At 44.3% G+C, this 18,599-nt stretch overlaps 2 protein-coding genes across 5 annotated transcripts in view; one reads left to right on the top strand and one right to left on the bottom strand.

The window, feature by feature from the left end:
• Positions 1 to 4,741, top strand: part of PPIE (peptidylprolyl isomerase E) — a 154,118-nt gene extending 149,377 nt beyond the window's left edge. The window contains exon 9 of the mRNA XM_029570970.1: positions 4,668 to 4,741. Coding sequence (XP_029426830.1) covers positions 4,668 to 4,726 — 59 coding nt within the window. The 3' untranslated portion in view covers positions 4,727 to 4,741. The remainder of the gene's footprint in view (positions 1 to 4,667) is intronic.
• MACF1 (microtubule actin crosslinking factor 1) overlaps positions 1 to 18,599 on the bottom strand; it is a 513,108-nt gene that overhangs the window by 44,980 nt on the left and 449,529 nt on the right. For all 4 annotated transcript variants that reach the window (XM_029570961.1, XM_029570962.1, XM_029570959.1 and 1 more), the window contains 5 exons: positions 17,483 to 17,652; positions 16,540 to 16,699; positions 9,893 to 10,087; positions 6,660 to 6,788; positions 255 to 398 (listed from right to left, as the gene is read on the bottom strand). In XM_029570961.1, coding sequence (XP_029426821.1) covers positions 255 to 398; positions 6,660 to 6,788; positions 9,893 to 10,087; positions 16,540 to 16,699; positions 17,483 to 17,652 — 798 coding nt within the window. The remainder of the gene's footprint in view (positions 1 to 254; positions 399 to 6,659; positions 6,789 to 9,892; positions 10,088 to 16,539; positions 16,700 to 17,482; positions 17,653 to 18,599) is intronic.

Raw genomic sequence — 18,599 nt, 5'->3', positions numbered from 1 at the left:
AGCATTTTTATTATTTGGAAGTACAGAATGAAATGTAACACTGAACCAGCCAGGACAGAACAGCCAGAAATACCAATGTTGTCCAATGGATGGAAAACACTTATTTTATTCATGTATTAATCAGGTTTTATTATTATTATATAGTCTTTGTACTGTTTCATTTAAACAAATAAATAAAAGATGTTACTGTCTCTAGCACCAATGCATTTAATCTAAAGCTGAGAAACGATAGCATACTTGTGACGACGACTCACCTCCTCAAACCGTGCTCGGATAATAGTGTTCCAGTGTTTGATGGTGGTGACAGAGTCTGGGTGAGAAACAGCCAATATCCCTTCTCCCATCCCAGTTGCCGTATTCACATCTACTCTTTTCTCCTCCACGTTCTTCATGAAATCCTACATAAAAATTCCCAGCAGAAAACATTCCATCACTTTCAGGAAGAAATTCAAGCTCTAAACTACCTTGAAATTTAACACCTTTAGTCATTTCCTGCTGCAAAACACATCCAGCTACCTAGTGCATGGGCAAAGCATACACAGACATTTAAATCCCTTCAACCCTAGTTTGTTTTAAATCTAAATTTGTACCACCAAATTTGTGGCATTGGTGACTCCCACATTCTGCTCCCACTTGAATGAAACATCTACAGTACCTGAACATAATCTACTGTGAAGTGCCAAAAAGCGAGATAGAAATAAAAAATAACTACAGAATATGTTTATATGGGTTAGAACAAAAGCTGTGCCAGGATGATTTATTGAGTCCAACATCCTATTTCCAATCGTGGCTAATCCAGATTTCAAAGAGCAGATCCAACTCCTTGTTGCTCAACCCAGGCATACGCTGTGGCTTTTTCCAAGTTCATTTGGTCAATAATTGTTTATGGACTTTTAAACTCAACTCTGCTAGATGCCTTGACCACATCCTCTAGCAACAAATTTCACAGCTTAACTGTGCATGGAGTGAACAAATAGTTTCTTCAATTTGTTTTAAATCTTTTACCTGTTAGTTACATGACATGTCCCCTAGTCTTAGTACTATTTGAAAGGGTAAATAATTGTTTTCTATTTACCTGTTCCATCCCACTTATTTCTCTCTCTCTCTCTATATCTATAAGGCTCGTGTTGGTTGGTCGGTTCGGTCACACTGTTATGTCTGTCTGTAGCCAGCAGGTGGTGCAGCATACAAAGACACGTTGTACCTATGTGTGTGCTCTGTCTGCAGTGCACACACACAGGCAGAGGCATCCATCCCACAAACGCACACATACAGAGGATGTTATTGACTGGACAAACCCAGCAATACCAGGTGTTTGCTAATATGCTGTGCCTGCAAAGCCTGTCTCTCACATTCCCACACACAGCGGCAGGCAGGCATAGTAATACACACAAGCATGCACAAGCTCAGGATAATGCACAAGCATGAGCAAGTGCACACAAGCTCACACGGGTTTCCACACGTTCGCACACACTGGCTGTTATAGATCAGATTACCTGAGCACACGCCGGCACAGAAACGCATATAGGCTGTTATAGACCAGACTAGCCAAACAATACTAGACACTTTGCGCTAGTAATTTTATAAACCTCTCAGTTGTCTTCTCCAGGCTATATAGCCATAACCTGATAAGCCTTTCCATACCATTTATCATTTGTACTGATTAGCTATCAGACAAATGACACAAAATTATTCAGAGTAGTTAAATCTCAAGCGGATTGTGATACATTGCAGGAGGACCTTGCAAGACTGGAAGATTGGGCATCCAAATGGCAGATGAAATTTAATGTGGACAAGTGCAAGGTGATGCATATAGGGAAAAATAACCCTTGCTGTAGTTACACTATGTTAGGTTACCATTTCTTACAAAAATAACTGAATCAGTCATATTAAAACAACTTAACTCTTTTCTCGAACATTCCCTCCTAGACCAATACCAATTTGGTTTCAGACCTAATTACAGCACAGAAATGTTACTAATTTCCAGCACAGACATCATTCACTGTGGCTTTGATTCCAAAACCTCATACATCTCCATTTTTCTAGATTTATTTGCAGCCTTTGACACTATAAATCATCAAATTTTATTAGTATGTCTTATCTGGTACAGTACATAATTGGTTTCACTCTTATCTAAAGAATAGATAACTTATTGTTTAATATATATTTCACTCCAATCAGCCTATTACTTTCCACCTGAGGCGCGACAAAGAATATATGCAGACGACATTCAATTCTATTTCCCAACTAAACATAGTTGGCTAGATAGTCAAAGTTCCAGAAATTTGAGTGTATCAACCATCAAGAAGTGGCTACTACATAATAAATTAAGCTTAAACTTATCAAAAACAGAAATACTCATCTTGGGAAACATTCCTACAACCATTCAATTAGAAAATTCCACCATCAATATTGTAAAGCAAGTCCGCAACCTAGGCATCATATTAGATCCCAAATTAGATCTAACCACACACAGCAAAACACTTCTGAAAACCTCCTTCTACAAAATCCGCCTACTCAAACACACAAAACCTTTACTTGATCCTGATCATTTCTGTAGTTCAATCTCTAATTCTTTCCAGTTATTGCAATTCATTGTATCTAGGACCTCCCCCAATCCACCATTCGCCCACTCCAACTCTTACAAAATTCAGCAGCTCGACTCTTTTCTAACCAGCAGACCTTTTGATCATATACCACCTGTCCATCACCAACTACACTGGCTCCCAATCAAATGGCGCCTTCAGTGTAAAACTCTGACAATCATTCATAGCAATAACTCTACCTGGCTATCAGTATCATTACACATGTACACAGCATGCAAAAAGCTTGGATCGGAAAATAAACTTCTATTACAAATTCCCTCTCCAAACATCAACAAGGTTAGTTACTAGAGAACACACTTTCTCCTCGCAGGACCCATCTTATGGAATGCAATTCCCCCCCCGACATCCGACTAACCGCAGACAAAATAGCTTTTAAGTAAGCCCTCAAACAGCAGCTTTTTCTGCAGGCCTTCCCTGATTTATGGAGGTCATAACCTCTTTCCTTCTGTTTCCAAGTTTCTATCAACATTAAAATCTTATTTTATCTTATATTGTTTTTAATTCCATGTTTTAAATTTTATTATATATGTGCCTTTTAACCTGCCCCGAACTTTGGAGGGTGCAGGATATAAATACTTTTCAAATAAATAAATAAATATCTTGGGAGTTACCACCCAGGAAAGAGATCTAGGCATCATATTTATTTATTTAACACTTTTCTATACCGACCTTCATGGTAGGGACCATATCAGGTCGGTTTACATCAAAAAGGGGGAACTGTAACGAAACCGTAGGTAACAGGAAGAACAAAGTTACATTCAACAAGGGAGGTAAAACTTGGAAGCAAAGACTGCTGGAAGGAAAAAGACTAAGGAACGAAGTGCTTAGGATAATGATAACAGCTGTTTTAAGAGTCAGGGTAGGCTCTTATATCGAGCTTGGGGATAGTAAGGGGATCCATTGTTCATGATGGCTTTTTTTAGTGGATAATACTTTAAAATCGTCGGCTCAGTGTGCTGCAGCAGTCAAAAAAGCAAACAGAATGTTAGGAATTATTAGGAAGGGAATGGTTAATAGAACGGAAAATGTCATAATGCCTCTGTATCGCTCCATGGTGAGACCGCACCTTGAATACTGTGTACAATTCTGGTCACCGCATCTCAAAAAAGATATAATTGCCATGGAGAAGGTACAGAGAAGGGCGACCAAAATGATAAAGGGAATGGACCAGCTCCCCTATGAGGAAAGACTGAAGAAGTTAGGGCTGTTCACTTTGGAGAAGAGACGACTGAGGGGGGATATGATAGAGGTCTACAAAATCATGAAAGGACTTGAACAAGTTAATGTAAATCCGTTATTTACTCTCTCAGATAATAGGACCACCAAGGGGCACTCCATGAAGTTAGCAAGTAGCTCATTTAAAACAAATTGAAGAAAATTATTTTTCACTCAGCGCATAGTTAAGCTCTGGAATTCATTGCCAGAGGATGTGGTTACGGCAGTCAGTGTAACTGGGTTTGAAAAAGGTTTGAATACGTTTCTAGAGGAAAAATCCATAAACTGCTATTAATAAGCAATTGTAGCTTGAGATCTATTTAATGTTTGGCTACTTGCCAGGTACATGTGACTTGGATTGGCCACTTTTAGAGAGGATGGTGAGCTTGATGGACCCTTGGTCTGACCCAGGATGGCAATTCTTATGTTACGTTCTTATGTAGGGATTTAGCAAAAATGTATAAATGTAATTTTAATATTTTATATGTATACTTTACTTTTCTGTAGCACTTTGCTTTGGCCCTGCATATCTTATATGAGTATTATGTGAATTTCATTTCTCTCTCTTTATTGCATCTTATATCACCTTAGCAATACCTCTCTCACCTACCCAGGTAACTTACGCCCATCAGCACCTGTGCACATGTCCTTTCAGTGGCAATCTCCCTCCCATCAACTGGGCTCCTGCTTGATTTTGGCAATCATCATGCCCGCAGGCTTCCCCCTGGTGGTTTATAGACATAGACCCTATACAACTGCTATGTGATATATCCCATAGGTTCTCACTATTGGGGGAATGATGGCAAAAATGTGAATTTTCCTGACTGTTAATTGTTTTTCTAATAGTTTCTACAACAATCAAGACCAAATCCCCCACTCTACAATTGAGATGCACATTTTATTGAGTCGTTTTGAGCTGGGGAAGAGCTCATACTGGCTACCATTGGAAAGTTCAACAGGTAAGTTCACAAAGTGCAGTGCCTCTGTCTGTGTCATCTATTCATCAAAAAACCAGAGGTCCTATAACAATTGCATTATATCTCCAAAGAAATTTTATTAAATCTATTTTATCATACAATAACCTCCTCTAATACATAGGAACTCCTATCTAGACAGTGTATATATTAAAACATAAGCAACCATTCATTACCCTACAACCACTCTACCCACACATACTCACTTCATTCACATACCCCATAAAAATCCCCCAACATGATCATTGGATACACATATATGTATATTAATCTTTTACATCTTACAATGTGTAGCGTACTACCTCATAATAATTAATCAATTGATTGACAAATGCATAATATATAGTCATCAGCAGATGTAGCTATATACCGCCCGACGAAGATCTCGTTTCACCCGCGAATGCGGGCTTCCTCAGGGACTGTGTGCACAAACTCGTGATGTTATCATGTTGAAGTACCCAAACCAAACTACCAATCTCCCAATGTAGTGGTCATGACTTTTCTTCTTGCCACATACTCAAAGATATCGAATCCACGTCTAGCAAAGGGTCCTTAATGCCAGCTTTCCGCTAATGCTTACAATGTTTCTACCGTCTGCATAAGTTGTCAAGAATACAATCTTGCAACTAAGTAACACTTCTGGCGCTGTAAACCTTCTTTATATCTACCGTTCTTCTTTATCTCAACTTTCACCATTTAAAACGCCACTCTCAACATCCTTGAATCCATCGTTATCCAACTTCAATTCAACTGTCTTCCTCTATGTTATGCCGCCATACAAAACATGGCGCCATACAAAAACATTGTATGGCGGCATAACAGAGGAAGACAGTTGAATTGAAGTTGGACAACGATGGATTCAAGGATGTTGAGAGTGGCGTTTTAAATGGTGAAAGTTGAGATAAAGAAGAACGGTAGATATAAAGAAGGTTTACAGCGCCAGAAGTGTTACTTAGTTGCAAGATTGTATTCTTGACAACTTATGCAGACGGTAGAAACATTGTAAGCATTAGCGGAAAGCTGGCATTAAGGACCCTTTGCTAGACGTGGATTCGATATCTTTGAGTATGTGGCAAGAAGAAAAGTCATGACCACTACATTGGGAGATTGGTAGTTTGGTTTGGGTACTTCAACATGATAACATCACGAGTTTGTGCACACAGTCCCTGAGGAAGCCCGCATTCGTGGGTGAAACGAGATCTTCGTCGGGCGGTATATAGCTACATCTGCTGATGACTATATATTATGCATTTGTCAATCAATTGATTAATTATTATGAGGTAGTACGCTACACATTGTAAGATGTAAAAGATTAATATACATATATGTGTATCCAATGATCATGTTGGGGGATTTTTATGGGGTATGTGAATGAAGTGAGTATGTGTGGGTAGAGTGGTTGTAGGGTAATGAATGGTTGCTTATGTTTTAATATATACACTGTCTAGATAGGAGTTCCTATGTATTAGAGGAGGTTATTGTATGATAAAATAGATTTAATAAAATTTCTTTGGAGATATAATGCAATTGTTATAGGACCTCTGGTTTTTTGATGAATACCATTGGAAAGTGGCAGAAGTGAGCCCTAGACAAGCTATGATGTCACTTCCTGTCTTTTAGCTGCAGGTCTATTTCTCTCCCTGATAACCAGGGAAGAGCTAACAAACAACTGACAGTAATCACAATTCCTTTTTTTTTTTCCATAGTCCCTGTAATCCTGCTTCATACTATGAACCTTTTTCTCTGAGTGCCTGGTGCTTTCCACCTTCCTATATGTTGCTAAAGCCTGCTATACATCTGAATGTTTCTATTGTATCCCCCCCTCTTTCTTCTAGAAAGCCAGGCCCTGCTAGCCATACATTACCTTGTGCAAATCAATGAGCGATTGTAATGCTGCAGCATCATCAGGTAGCGCACCTCGAAACCGCAGACTCTGCTCGGCTTCAGAGAGCCATTCCAACAGCGTATGGACAGCGGTTCGGAATTCTTCTGCCTGAAAATTATTTATAAATCTCCCAATCTCAAAATTCAAGCAAAGTACAAAAAACCCCTCAAATAAAATGTAAATACGTACAAATAAATGTTAAAATGTAAAATAAAAACAATGACAAGTAAACATACAATAAAAAGTTAACATAGCCATACCAAGAAGGAACATGGGGGACCATCAGATTTTATTTATTTATTTATTTATTTTTTACTGGTAAGCATCCTAACTATGGACCAGAAACTGGCAACCTTTCTGACCAACAGCATGTCACACCAAACTTCAAATACATGACAAGTAGTATTCCACAAGTGTGGAACTTGTTATCTCACTATATACCGGCCAGGAGCTTCCTAGAATCATGCAATTAATTAAAAGAAGACATCAATACTTTTGTTTTTACTTTATTTCCAAAGGAGATCAATGTGGTTCACATATAAAATGTTAAAATTACAATTTACAAAGGCCTAGAAAGGTCTGACACCCAGCAATGGGCCTCGTTAGGGACGACCTCTACCCTTCAGAACTCTCTCACGGAAGCCGACTTCCTGCAGTTCTTCTCCTTACTAGTTTTATACCCTTCAGAACTCTCTCATGGAAGCAGACTTCCTGCAGTTCTTCTCCTTACTAGTTTTATACCCTTCAGAACTCTCTCACGGAAGCAGACTTCCTGCAGTTCTTCTCCTTACTAGTTTTATACCCTTCAGAACTCTCTCACGGAAGCAGACTTCCTGCAGTTCTTCTCCTTACTAGTTTTATACCCTTCAGAACTCTCTCACGGAAGCAGACTTCCTGCAGTTCTTCTCCTTACTAGTTTTATACCCTTCAGAACTCTCTCACGGAAGCAGACTTCCTGCAGTTCTTCTCCTTACTAGTTTTATACCCTTCAGAACTCTCTCACGGAAGCCGACTTCCTGCAGTTCTTCTCCTTACTAGTTTTATACCCTTCAGAACTCTCTCACGGAAGCCGACTTCCTGCAGTTCTTCTCCTTACTAGTTTTATACCCTTCAGAACTCTCTCACGGAAGCCGACTTCCTGCAGTTCTTCTCCTTACTAGTTTTATACCCTTCAGAACTCTCTCACGGAAGCCGACTTCCTGCAGTTCTTCTCCTTACTAGTTTTATACCCTTCAGAACTCTCTCACGGAAGCAGACTTCCTGCAGTTCTTCTCCTTACTAGTTTTATACCCTTCAGAACTCTCTCACGGAAGCAGACTTCCTGCAGTTCTTCTCCTTACTAGTTTTATACCCTTCAGAACTCTCTCACGGAAGCAGACTTCCTGCAGTTCTTCTCCTTACTAGTTTTATACCCTTCAGAACTCTCTCACGGAAGCAGACTTCCTGCAGTTCTTCTCCTTACTAGTTTTATACCCTTCAGAACTCTCTCACGGAAGCAGACTTCCTGCAGTTCTTCTCCTTACTAGTTTTATACCCTTCAGAACTCTCTCACGGAAGCAGACTTCCTGCAGTTCTTCTCCTTACTAGTTTTATACCCTTCAGAACTCTCTCACGGAAGCAGACTTCCTGCAGTTCTTCTCCTTACTAGTTTTATACCCTTCAGAACTCTCTCACGGAAGCAGACTTCCTGCAGTTCTTCTCCTTACTAGTTTTATACCCTTCAGAACTCTCTCACGGAAGCAGACTTCCTGCAGTTCTTCTCCTTACTAGTTTTATACCCTTCAGAACTCTCTCACGGAAGCAGACTTCCTGCAGTTCTTCTCCTTACTAGTTTTATACCCTTCAGAACTCTCTCACGGAAGCAGACTTCCTGCAGTTCTTCTCCTTACTAGTTTTATACCCTTCAGAACTCTCTCACGGAAGCAGACTTCCTGCAGTTCTTCTCCTTACTAGTTTTATACCCTTCAGAACTCTCTCACGGAAGCAGACTTCCTGCAGTTCTTCTCCTTACTAGTTTTATACCCTTCAGAACTCTCTCACGGAAGCAGACTTCCTGCAGTTCTTCTCCTTACTAGTTTTATACCCTTCAGAACTCTCTCACGGAAGCAGACTTCCTGCAGTTCTTCTCCTTACTAGTTTTATACCCTTCAGAACTCTCTCACGGAAGCAGACTTCCTGCAGTTCTTCTCCTTACTAGTTTTATACCCTTCAGAACTCTCTCACGGAAGCAGACTTCCTGCAGTTCTTCTCCTTACTAGTTTTATACCCTTCAGAACTCTCTCACGGAAGCAGACTTCCTGCAGTTCTTCTCCTTACTAGTTTTATACCCTTCAGAACTCTCTCACGGAAGCAGACTTCCTGCAGTTCTTCTCCTTACTAGTTTTATACAGCAGACCTAGAATCCAAGACCACATGGCAGTGTATTTATTGCATCTTTGTTTACCTGGAACAGTCAGCGGCACTTTAGTTTTTCCTATTTCAGACCATCATGTATATATATTAGCTGGAGCAAAGATGGTCATTACAGCTCTGCTGTCAGGAGAAAAACCTCAGACGCTTACGCTATGTTGTTAGAAAATGAAATGAAACTGCGTTTGGTCTTTGACTGCAGTTTTAAAACTAAATTTTCACTTCATTCTGACCTCTATTTGCTACTAATTTGGCTCAAAATGTTGCAAATTCATTTATTTAATTACTACCCACCTTTTTTGAAGGATTGCTCTCCAAAGCAGGGTACAACAGCTTAATCTGTTAAGGTGCTAGTTTAGATAAATAACATAACTAAGGAACAGTATCACAGCTGGGCAATAACTTCCCTCTCAGTGCTTTTCCGGTTTATCTCTAAATTTGTTTTAGAGGATACGCGTGCTCCAGAGTTTCATGTCAGCCCTCTTGGAAATTGATGACTTAGCCACATGAGAGCTTCTAGCCAACCAGAACTTGTCTTAATGTCACTCGCTGGAAGCAGTGATCGCGCGGTGCTTTATTCTTGCCTGCCAGAATTGTTTCCCATGTGAGGCTTCACCCTCCTCCTACAGTAGCGACTGACAGGAGGCCATGTTTATCCTGAATCCCCACCTGAACTGCTCTGAACGCAGCTTCCACACTAGCTCTAGGCCCTATGGGCTGAATGAATAGATTTTGCAGTCAAGCATCGCACCCCCACACTCAGCACTGCTACTGGGCGGACCCTTAAATCTGTCTTTCCTTACCTGTTTCAAGGCCTGCTCTAAGCGACTTTGCTTTGACACAGAGAGTTTGCATACAGTGTCCCAGCGAGTGCTCAGTTCCTGCAGCTGTACTTTCACCCAGGTGGTGTCATCCCAGCTGTTCTCAATAAGCTCACGGGCAGAGCGTTTTAGGGCCTGCACGCTACTAGTGCGCTTTCCCAGCTCCTTCTGGAAAACCTGTGCACAGCAAACAGCAGTGTAAATCTTACATGAAATAGGAACAATAGTTACCAGTACTATTAGCCCTTTCTAATGTAATAGGGGAGAATTGTCTAGTTCATTTTCTTTCCTGGAGTCCTACCACAGCAATCCAGATGCAGGGCTTTTGTCTTCGTACCAGTAGATGGAGACAGAACAACTCTATTGCTGAAACTGCCCTATATAAGGCCCTGTGCCCCCTGTATTTCTGTATTTTAAAAAAAAAAAAAGCAAACATCTCTCCCTCTTGATTACGAGGGGAATTTATAAGGTCACTTACTGACACTGGACCCCCACAAACAGAGCTTGCAACCAGCATAACAAACACTAATTCTCTTCTAATATGCAAATCCGGGTGCGCCCCCAGCATGATCATTCCTAGGCTTTGTTTCCCTGGCCTTTATCTCTTGGAGTCCCTGAAGTGACTACGACTTTGCCAGTCTAGGAAATTAAATAGACTTTGTCCTCAGAGCTTCTGAGGCTTAGATTCTCCCAAGAACCTTAACTAAAGTTTCCAGATCTTCCCCGAATAATAACTTTTCTTTAAAAGGAAGCTTGTCGAGAAGGCTTAGACATTGATCTGCTGCCCAATTATGCAGATAATAAAAGCCTTCGTGCCTCAACAACAGAAAAGAAAGCCGACTGAGGTCACACATTGTGTCTGACAAAAAGACAGCCTCGGACTAATAAAGCCCTCACAAATGGGGGACTGAATGGCCAGGGCTGCAGCAGGAGGAGGGACTTAATCTTTCTATCCTGAGGATCTTTTAAGGGCCAGAACCTCTTCCTCTACTGGAAGAGGATACAGTTTGGTCAAGGTCTTACTCCCTTGATGAGCGTGGGACCTCGGGAAAAACGATGGTAACAGGATGGACTGGTTTGAGATGGAACTCGGACACCACTTTGGGTAGGAACTTAGGTTGTGTACGGAGCACCACCCTGTCATGACAGAACTTCGTGTAAGGCGGATACGACACCAATGCACCCTGCGAGCCAATGTGACCGCAACTAGGAAAAACACTTTCCAGGGAAGGTACTTTAGGTCACAAGAGCATAACAGCTCAAATGGAGGTTTCATGAGCTGTGAGAGAACCACATTCAGATCCCTGGAAACTGCCGGGGGGGGGGGGGGGGGCAAGTAGGGGGTTTGAGCTGAAGGAAACCCCTCATGAAATGTCTCACTAGCAGATGGCAAGAAATAGCAGAACCATCCACAGCCCGATGGTATGCTCCTATGGCACTTAGGTGTACCCTCATGGAGGCGGTCTGTAGGCCAGACTCCAAGAGGAACAACAAGTAGTTCAGAAGAGCCGAGGGGGAGCAGGTGAAAGGGTTAAAGCCGCGACCTTCACACCAGGAGGAGAATCATTTCTACTTCAGGCTGTAGGACTTTCTGGTGGAAGGCTTCCTAGACTCCAGAAGAACACGGAAAACCTCCACCGGTAGGCCAAGGGCCTCAACTGTTAGCCGGTAAACATCCACACTGTGAGGGTTAGGGACTAGGGGTTGGGATGGCGGAGCCTGTCCCGGTCCTGTGTGATCAGGTCTGGAGCCGTTCCCAGTCAGACTGGGGGATGTATCACAAGTTCCTGAAGGGCCGGGTACCAGACCTGATGGGGCCATGAGGGAGCGATTAGGATCATGTAACTCTGATCCTGCTGCAACGTCTGAAGTTTCTTGGAGGTGAGGGAGAGGGACAGGTAAGCATACAAGCCCGTCCCCCAGTGCATCGAGAATGCGTCGGCCAGCGATCCCTTGCCCCTCCTGCCTAGGGAGCAAAATCGGCGTACTTTCTGGTTCTCCAGGGAGGCAAACAGGCCCATGTCCAGGGTCCCTCTGCAGCTGAAAAGGCGATTTGCCACCTCCTGCTTGAAGGACCACACATGTGGCCTGAAAGTCCGATTCAGGGCATCAGCCAGGGTGTTGTCCATCCCCAGCAGTTACACCACCTGGAGAGTTATACCGTTGGCGATGGCCCATGTCCAAACCAGGAATGCTTCCTGGCAGGTGGGGGGAGGGAGAACTGACCCGGTTCCTCCCTGTTTATGTACCACATGCCTACCTGATTGTGTGCACCAGGATTACCTTGTTTGCTAGAAATTCCTGGAACACCCGTAGGGCATACCGAACTGAAGGTTGATTTGGAGCCTCCTTTCCTGAGATGACCAAAACCCTTACGTGCGATGCCCTAGGTTGTACGCACCCCACCCCATCTGAGAAGCCTCAGTGGTGAGCGTGACCTGGGAGGGGGGGGGAAAGCTGCTTGAAATGGGAACCCCCGTAAGATTCTTGGGGACGGTCCACCAGAGAAGAGAATGATGCAGCTAGTCTGTGACCACAATGGGGGCATGTAGGTCCTGGGACACCTGACACCACTGGGAACGCAGTTGTCCACTGTGTGTGGTGCATGTGTAGTCGAGCAAATGGGGTGACATGCACCGTCACCACCATGTGGCAAAGCAGCTGGAGCAAGAGGCGAGCAGAGACCTGGATGCGGCTGGAAATAAGACATGCAAGAGCTGCCAATGTTTCTGCCTTGTCCTGAGGTAAGTAGGTCTTGTTCTGGACAGTGTCCAGGTGTGCCCCAATGAAGTCCAGTTGTCTGGCTGGCTGAAGGTGGGACCTAGGGTAATTGATCAAGAATCCTAAGATTTCCAGCATGTCGATCGTGAGGCACATGGCAGTCCGAGGCCCCTGGATCGAGCTGCCCTTGATGAGCCAGTTGTCGAGGTAGGGCACAGACAACTGTCAGACATTTGGTTAAAACCTGAAAGGCAGGACAGTATTGGTAATGCAGCCGGCCCACATGAAAACGGAGGTTCTGCCAACCCCCATGGAAAATGGGGATATGGGTATACGCGTCTTGCAGATCGAGGGAGCAGAGCATCACCCCCTTTCAGAAGGGGGATTAGAGTGCCCAGCGAGACCATCTTAAACTTCTCTTTCACCAGGAACCGGTTTAGGGCTCTCAGGTCCAAAATGGGCTAGAGGCCTCCCCGTTTCTTGGAATAAGAAAATACCGGGAGTAGAACCCTGTGCCCTGCTAGTTGGTAGGTACTGGCTTGACAGTTTGCATGGAAAGGAGGGCCGCGAGTTCTACCTGAAGTATTTGATCATTCCCTTCCGCACCCCATCCTGGAGCTGGTGGGGAGCGGGGTGGAAGTTGTTTGAAATGAAGCCAGTAACCCTGGTGGACAATGGACAGGACCCAGTAATCCGACGTGATCGAAGTCCAATGGTCCACAAAGAGTTGAAGACGGCTCCCAACTGGGGTCCAGGGTTCCGCGGCTGGCTTTGGTTTTTTGTATACCGACATTCGTTAAGTTTGTACCTGAGGCAATGGAGGGTAAAGTGACTTGCCCAAGGTCACAAGGAATGACAGCAGGATTCGAACCCTGGTCTCCTGGTTCATAGCCCCCTGCTCTAACCACTAGGCTATTCCTCCTCCCTAGATAAATATAATACTAGGCTATTCCTCCTCCCTAGATAAATATAATACTCCCTAGATAAATACAATACTGCACTATTCATATAGCAGTGATGATTTCATGGAAAATGTCATGGCTTTCTGTCTCAATCTGCTGGCAGAATGGCATAAGCCAATGCATCTGGGCTGGTCTACCAAGGAAATGGAGAAATTACTTACCTGATAATTTCGTTTTCCTTAGTGTAGACAGATGGACTCAGGACCAATGGGTATAGTGTGCTCCCGATAGCAGTTGTAGACGGATCAGATTTCAATCTGACGTCAGCTCTACATATACCCCTGCAGGAAGCTCTGCTCTTCAGTATTCTCCTCGCAAAGCAATTGTGGATATATGTGTGTCTGGATAATTTGATTAACTTGGTGAACTTTGTTTAACTTGAATAACTTGAGAAACATAATCAACTTGAACTGGTTGACGTGGACTATAGCTGGAGACCGCCAGTGCCCTCAACTGAGAAAAGCCAACACCGGGTAATTATGAGTGTTCTAGCTAAAGGGAAGCGTTGGCTTCTTTTGTTCTTGTCCTCCGGTAGCAGAGGTACTGGGGATTCGCCCCATTTGTCGGCTAACTTCTTCAGTTCGCTTCCGAACAGGAGGGCTTCTTTAAAGGGCATTCTCGTGAGTTTTGTCTTGGAGGTCGTGTCGGCTGACCAACTTTGGAGCCAGAGTTGCCTTCTGGCTGCCACTACGGATGAGATGCCCCTGGCTGAGGTGCGTACCAGGTCAGAGGTCACATCAGTGAGGAAGGATACCGCTGGTTCTAGTGCTTTGCCACGGGTGGCACCATTCCTGGTCAAGGATAGGCAGGCGCGTGTTGCCACAACACAGCAGGCAGCAATCTGTAGTGACAAAGCTGATATGTCGAATGACTGTTTAAGGATGTATTACAGACATCTGTCCTGGGCATCCTTGAGTGCCGCTCCTCCCTCGACTGGAATGGTAGTGCGCTTTGTGACCGCGCAGACCATGGCGCCCACTTCTGGGAACACTAGTAGCTCTTTGGCTGAGGGTTCCAGTGGATATAGGGCTTCCAGGGCCTGCCTCCCTTTGAAACTAGCCTCCGGGGCATCCCATTCCAAGTTGATCAGCTGTTGTACGGCTTGCAGCAAGGGGAAATGGTGTGAGGCCTGAAAGAGACCTTCTAGGAGAGGGTTCGTCTTTGGTTCCTCTGTGGCACTTGTGCCTGGAATGGCGAGCTCCTTCAAGCTGAGAGCCACGAGATCTGGTATCTTGTCTTTGGAGAAGAAACGCCTCATGGTTCGGTAAGGTTCCATTCCTGGAGGTATTTCCCCTTCTTCCAGGGAGTCTTGATCCTCATCTGAGGTGTCCGTGACCCCTATGGTGAGGCTTTTGGCCAGGGGGAGCACATCACTGGAGGGCCCTGGGAGGCAAGGGTCCTCTGGTGGCGGATGTGACTGTGCCATTGGTGGTGGTTGCATGTGGACAAAGGTGTGTAGACCCTTAAAGAATTCTACCCAGGAGAAGGATCCTGGGTCTAGATTAAAGGCCGCTGCGTTCCCCAGGGACCCCGTTTGGGGGAGGGTCGAGCTGGGGATAGAGAGGTCCGGGATACTATCGATGGATCTGGATTCCTGTACTGGCTGGGGAGGGCCTTGTCCAGGTTCTCCCAGGCCTCCTCGCACTGTAGACACAGAGCCGTGGCCTCCTCATTCTGCGCAGCTCTTATGTGGCAGGCTGGGCAGAGGGCTTGTGTCTTGGCTTTCTTGGCTGGTGATGCCATGGTTTTGTGCACATAGGTCGTTGAAACCCTGGTCTGTGCGTTTAATGTGCGCGCCGGGAGGCTTAGCTATGCGCTCCGGGTGTGCCCAAGATGTGCGTGTAGGCCAGGATGCGTGTTCACTGAGATACGTGCGCCGCTGTGCGCACAAGTAATTTGTGCACCCGGCTCAACCCTGTGCGCACGATTCAGTTAGGCGGATAGAGCGGCAAAATGGCATCGGCGACCACACGGGCAAGATGGCGATCACCTCAGAGGGTCTCCATGTGGGAGGACCCTCGGATCCCATCGGGGTCTAGCTTGGCCTGGGCTGATCAATCCGATGGTATAGACGTCGGCTGGCGATCTGTGCGGCTATCCGAGCCTTGAAGACTTAGAAAAAGTTTTCTACCTTACCTTGTCTCCCAGTTTCATTCTGGGCGGTCTCCGGCTGCGGGGGGAGAGGGAAGTATCTTCACCGCCGTTCTTGGTATTGCACCCGCTGCCTCTCAGACACTCCCGTTGCCGGGAGCTAAGTCCACGCCGGGAACTGGCTACCGGACCGAGGCTTACCTCTGAGGGAACTTGGAAATCACCTCAGGAAATCTCAACTGGGGGAGGGACCCTTAGGTATCACCGCAGGAGAGCGGGGCTCGTCTGGAGAGGTAAGATTTCTTCTTTGTTTTGAATACTCTAACGCTGTAAGAGCGTGCAGATAGTCCCAAACTGCTATGGAGACGGAAAATACTGAGGAGCTGCACTTCCTGCAGGGGTATATGTACTAGGGCTGAAGTCAGATTGAAATCTGATTGGTCTCCAACTGCTATCAGGAGCACACTATACCCATTGGTCCTGAGTCCATCTGCTACACACTAGGAAAGTGGCAATTTTGGTGACTGTGAACTCAGTGCTAGAAACAGGCAAGCACTGCTGTAAGACCTTTGGATGATAATTACTAATCATCTTGACCAAGATTGAGATAATACAGCAGAGCAGAACACAAACTCGGTGCCACAACTAAGCAGTCAGAGCTGTATAATCCTGGCTCTCTCGCCTGGCTTGTGACATGAACTCAGGTCTGCTCCAAGAAGAAATGTTATTACCACTAATTATAGTTACATAAATTGAGGCACAGAATTATAATGCAATGATTTCTAAAGTCATAGGAAGTCAGTAGCAGAGTGCATTTGAACTCAAGGTCCAAAATGTCTCCTGATCATTTATTACCTTATGAATATCCATTAAATTCATGACTAGATCCAGGTCACCATGTACAGGCTGGTCTTCAGCCAGCTGTGGCTCCACTTTGTACAGCCAGTCAACCAAGGCCTGAAGTGCATCCATGAACTGGCCAGAAAAGAGAAGAGCCTCCTCAAGCTTGTGCTGCCTAGAAAGAAATCACAAACTCTGCTTACTACAACTTTCCAGCAAGAAAATAACCAGCCTATTTCCAAGAGGAATGGAGTCCCTGGGGAGAGAGAATAAAAATCTCAGCCCATCCGGATTAGAAAAAAGGCAATAAATAAATAAGAAGCCACTTGTTACATAAGTTTTCAGTTCAAACTCTACATTCTGACATAGAGAAGCCAATTTTCAAAGTTTTTCATATCCTAACTTTTGGAGTTAGGCTCCTGAATTGGCCTTTTTGAAATTTTCTTGAGCTGAGTCCCTAAATTTAGGTTCTTAGTTTCACTAGGCTCTAAATTTAAGCTCTGAAAACAGTGGGTGGCTAAAGGGACTGAGTTCAGGCGAGGTAAAAAAAAAAGTTAGGTGTTTAGCACTGATTTTCAGCGCTAAGCACATGAATAGCAGCCTAAATTTAGGTGAATTTTCAACTGAAAATGTAGAGTGCTAAATCTGACTGAACATAGGTATCTAAATGTAGGTGCTCAGTTTCTGAATATTAGCTCATAGATGCAGCTCCTCCACCGCTCTCTACATTAATGGCGGGGGTGGAAGGGAATTAGAACCAAGAGCTAAGAGAAACAGATAAGTATGGGAGAAGAAAAGAGGGAAGCTTGCTGGGCAGACTGGATGGGCCATTTGGTCTTCTTCTGCCGTCATTTCTATGTTTCTATGTTTCTATGAATTGTAATAGGCTCTGTTAATGATTTGGTTTCATAAAATTGATAGAAACAAATCAACATACACACGATATATTTTGTTTCACCTTTCAACTGATTTGCCACACACTGTGTCCCACTTGTCCCTCACTTCTCCAAGAAGGTTATCTAGTTTCTGGGCATCGTCTGTCAACAAAGCCTTTTCTTTCAAAGCACGCCCAGTCCGCACGGTGGTGTCATACACAGGCTGTCGGCTCCCCAAGGTTTTCTGAAATTCCTTTAGTTTACAAGGAAGGAGAAGGATTCAGAACAAAAAAAACCTCTCATGACAACAACAAAATCCCTACTCTATTTCACCATCATAATGGGTTAAATTCCAGCTCTGTAAATGGCAGCCCTTTATGTATAATTCATTTTCAAGTCTTTTGTACTTGCAGCTGTATTACGGTTTTATTATCAGACCGATGCAATAGCGTGCACTGGCTGCAACACACGGCTCAACATGTAATTGGAGGTGCGTTTCGGACGCACGTCCATAACCCCTGATACAAAAAGCGGTTAGCTCATCCAAAACGCGTGTTCTACCGAGCGCATAGCTAATAGAGCTCATCACCTGTAAATCCATATTGATGAGGCTATTAGCCATTTCCCCCGATGCAAAAAAAAAAAAAAAGTGTGCCTGACATGCACACTTTTACCCTCAAAAATTAACGCCTGCCCCGGAGCAGGTGTTAAGTCTTGAGGAGCTCAAAGAGTTACAGAAAAGCAGAAAATACTGCTAAGGGGTAGAAATCATTAAGGTGCCTAACAGATGAAGTATGTGCTTACTTTTCAGCCTGCACAAACCAACCTGATCTTCAAATATGAACTACCAGCACCATTTGTGCCTGAAGATGGAGTTATTAAGATAAAGTAGGCATCTCAAAAGCATAATGTACATGGAAATATTTTTTCTCCTACGACAAGCAGGGTGGTAGTCCTCAAACATGGGTGACATTATTGGATGGTGCCCACACGGAAGTTTCTAGAAACACTGAGCATGCCCAGCATGCCACTATACGCACATCCACATGGGGTCCCTCTTCAGTCTCATTTTTTCCGAGGCGCTTTCGTCTCGCGGTTGTGGAGCTCTGTTCTTTATCGTTTTTTCATCGTATTTTTTCATTCCTAGTCGATTACTGACTTCCTGCGCCGGGCTCCCTCTTCCTCCTGGTCGATGCCTTG

Source organism: Rhinatrema bivittatum, chromosome 11 (assembly GCF_901001135.1).
Source record: "Rhinatrema bivittatum chromosome 11, aRhiBiv1.1, whole genome shotgun sequence".
NCBI classification, from domain to species: domain Eukaryota; kingdom Metazoa; phylum Chordata; class Amphibia; order Gymnophiona; family Rhinatrematidae; genus Rhinatrema; species Rhinatrema bivittatum.
Note: the sequence above shows the minus strand (reverse complement) of the source record. Positions and strands in the feature narration are given on the sequence as shown.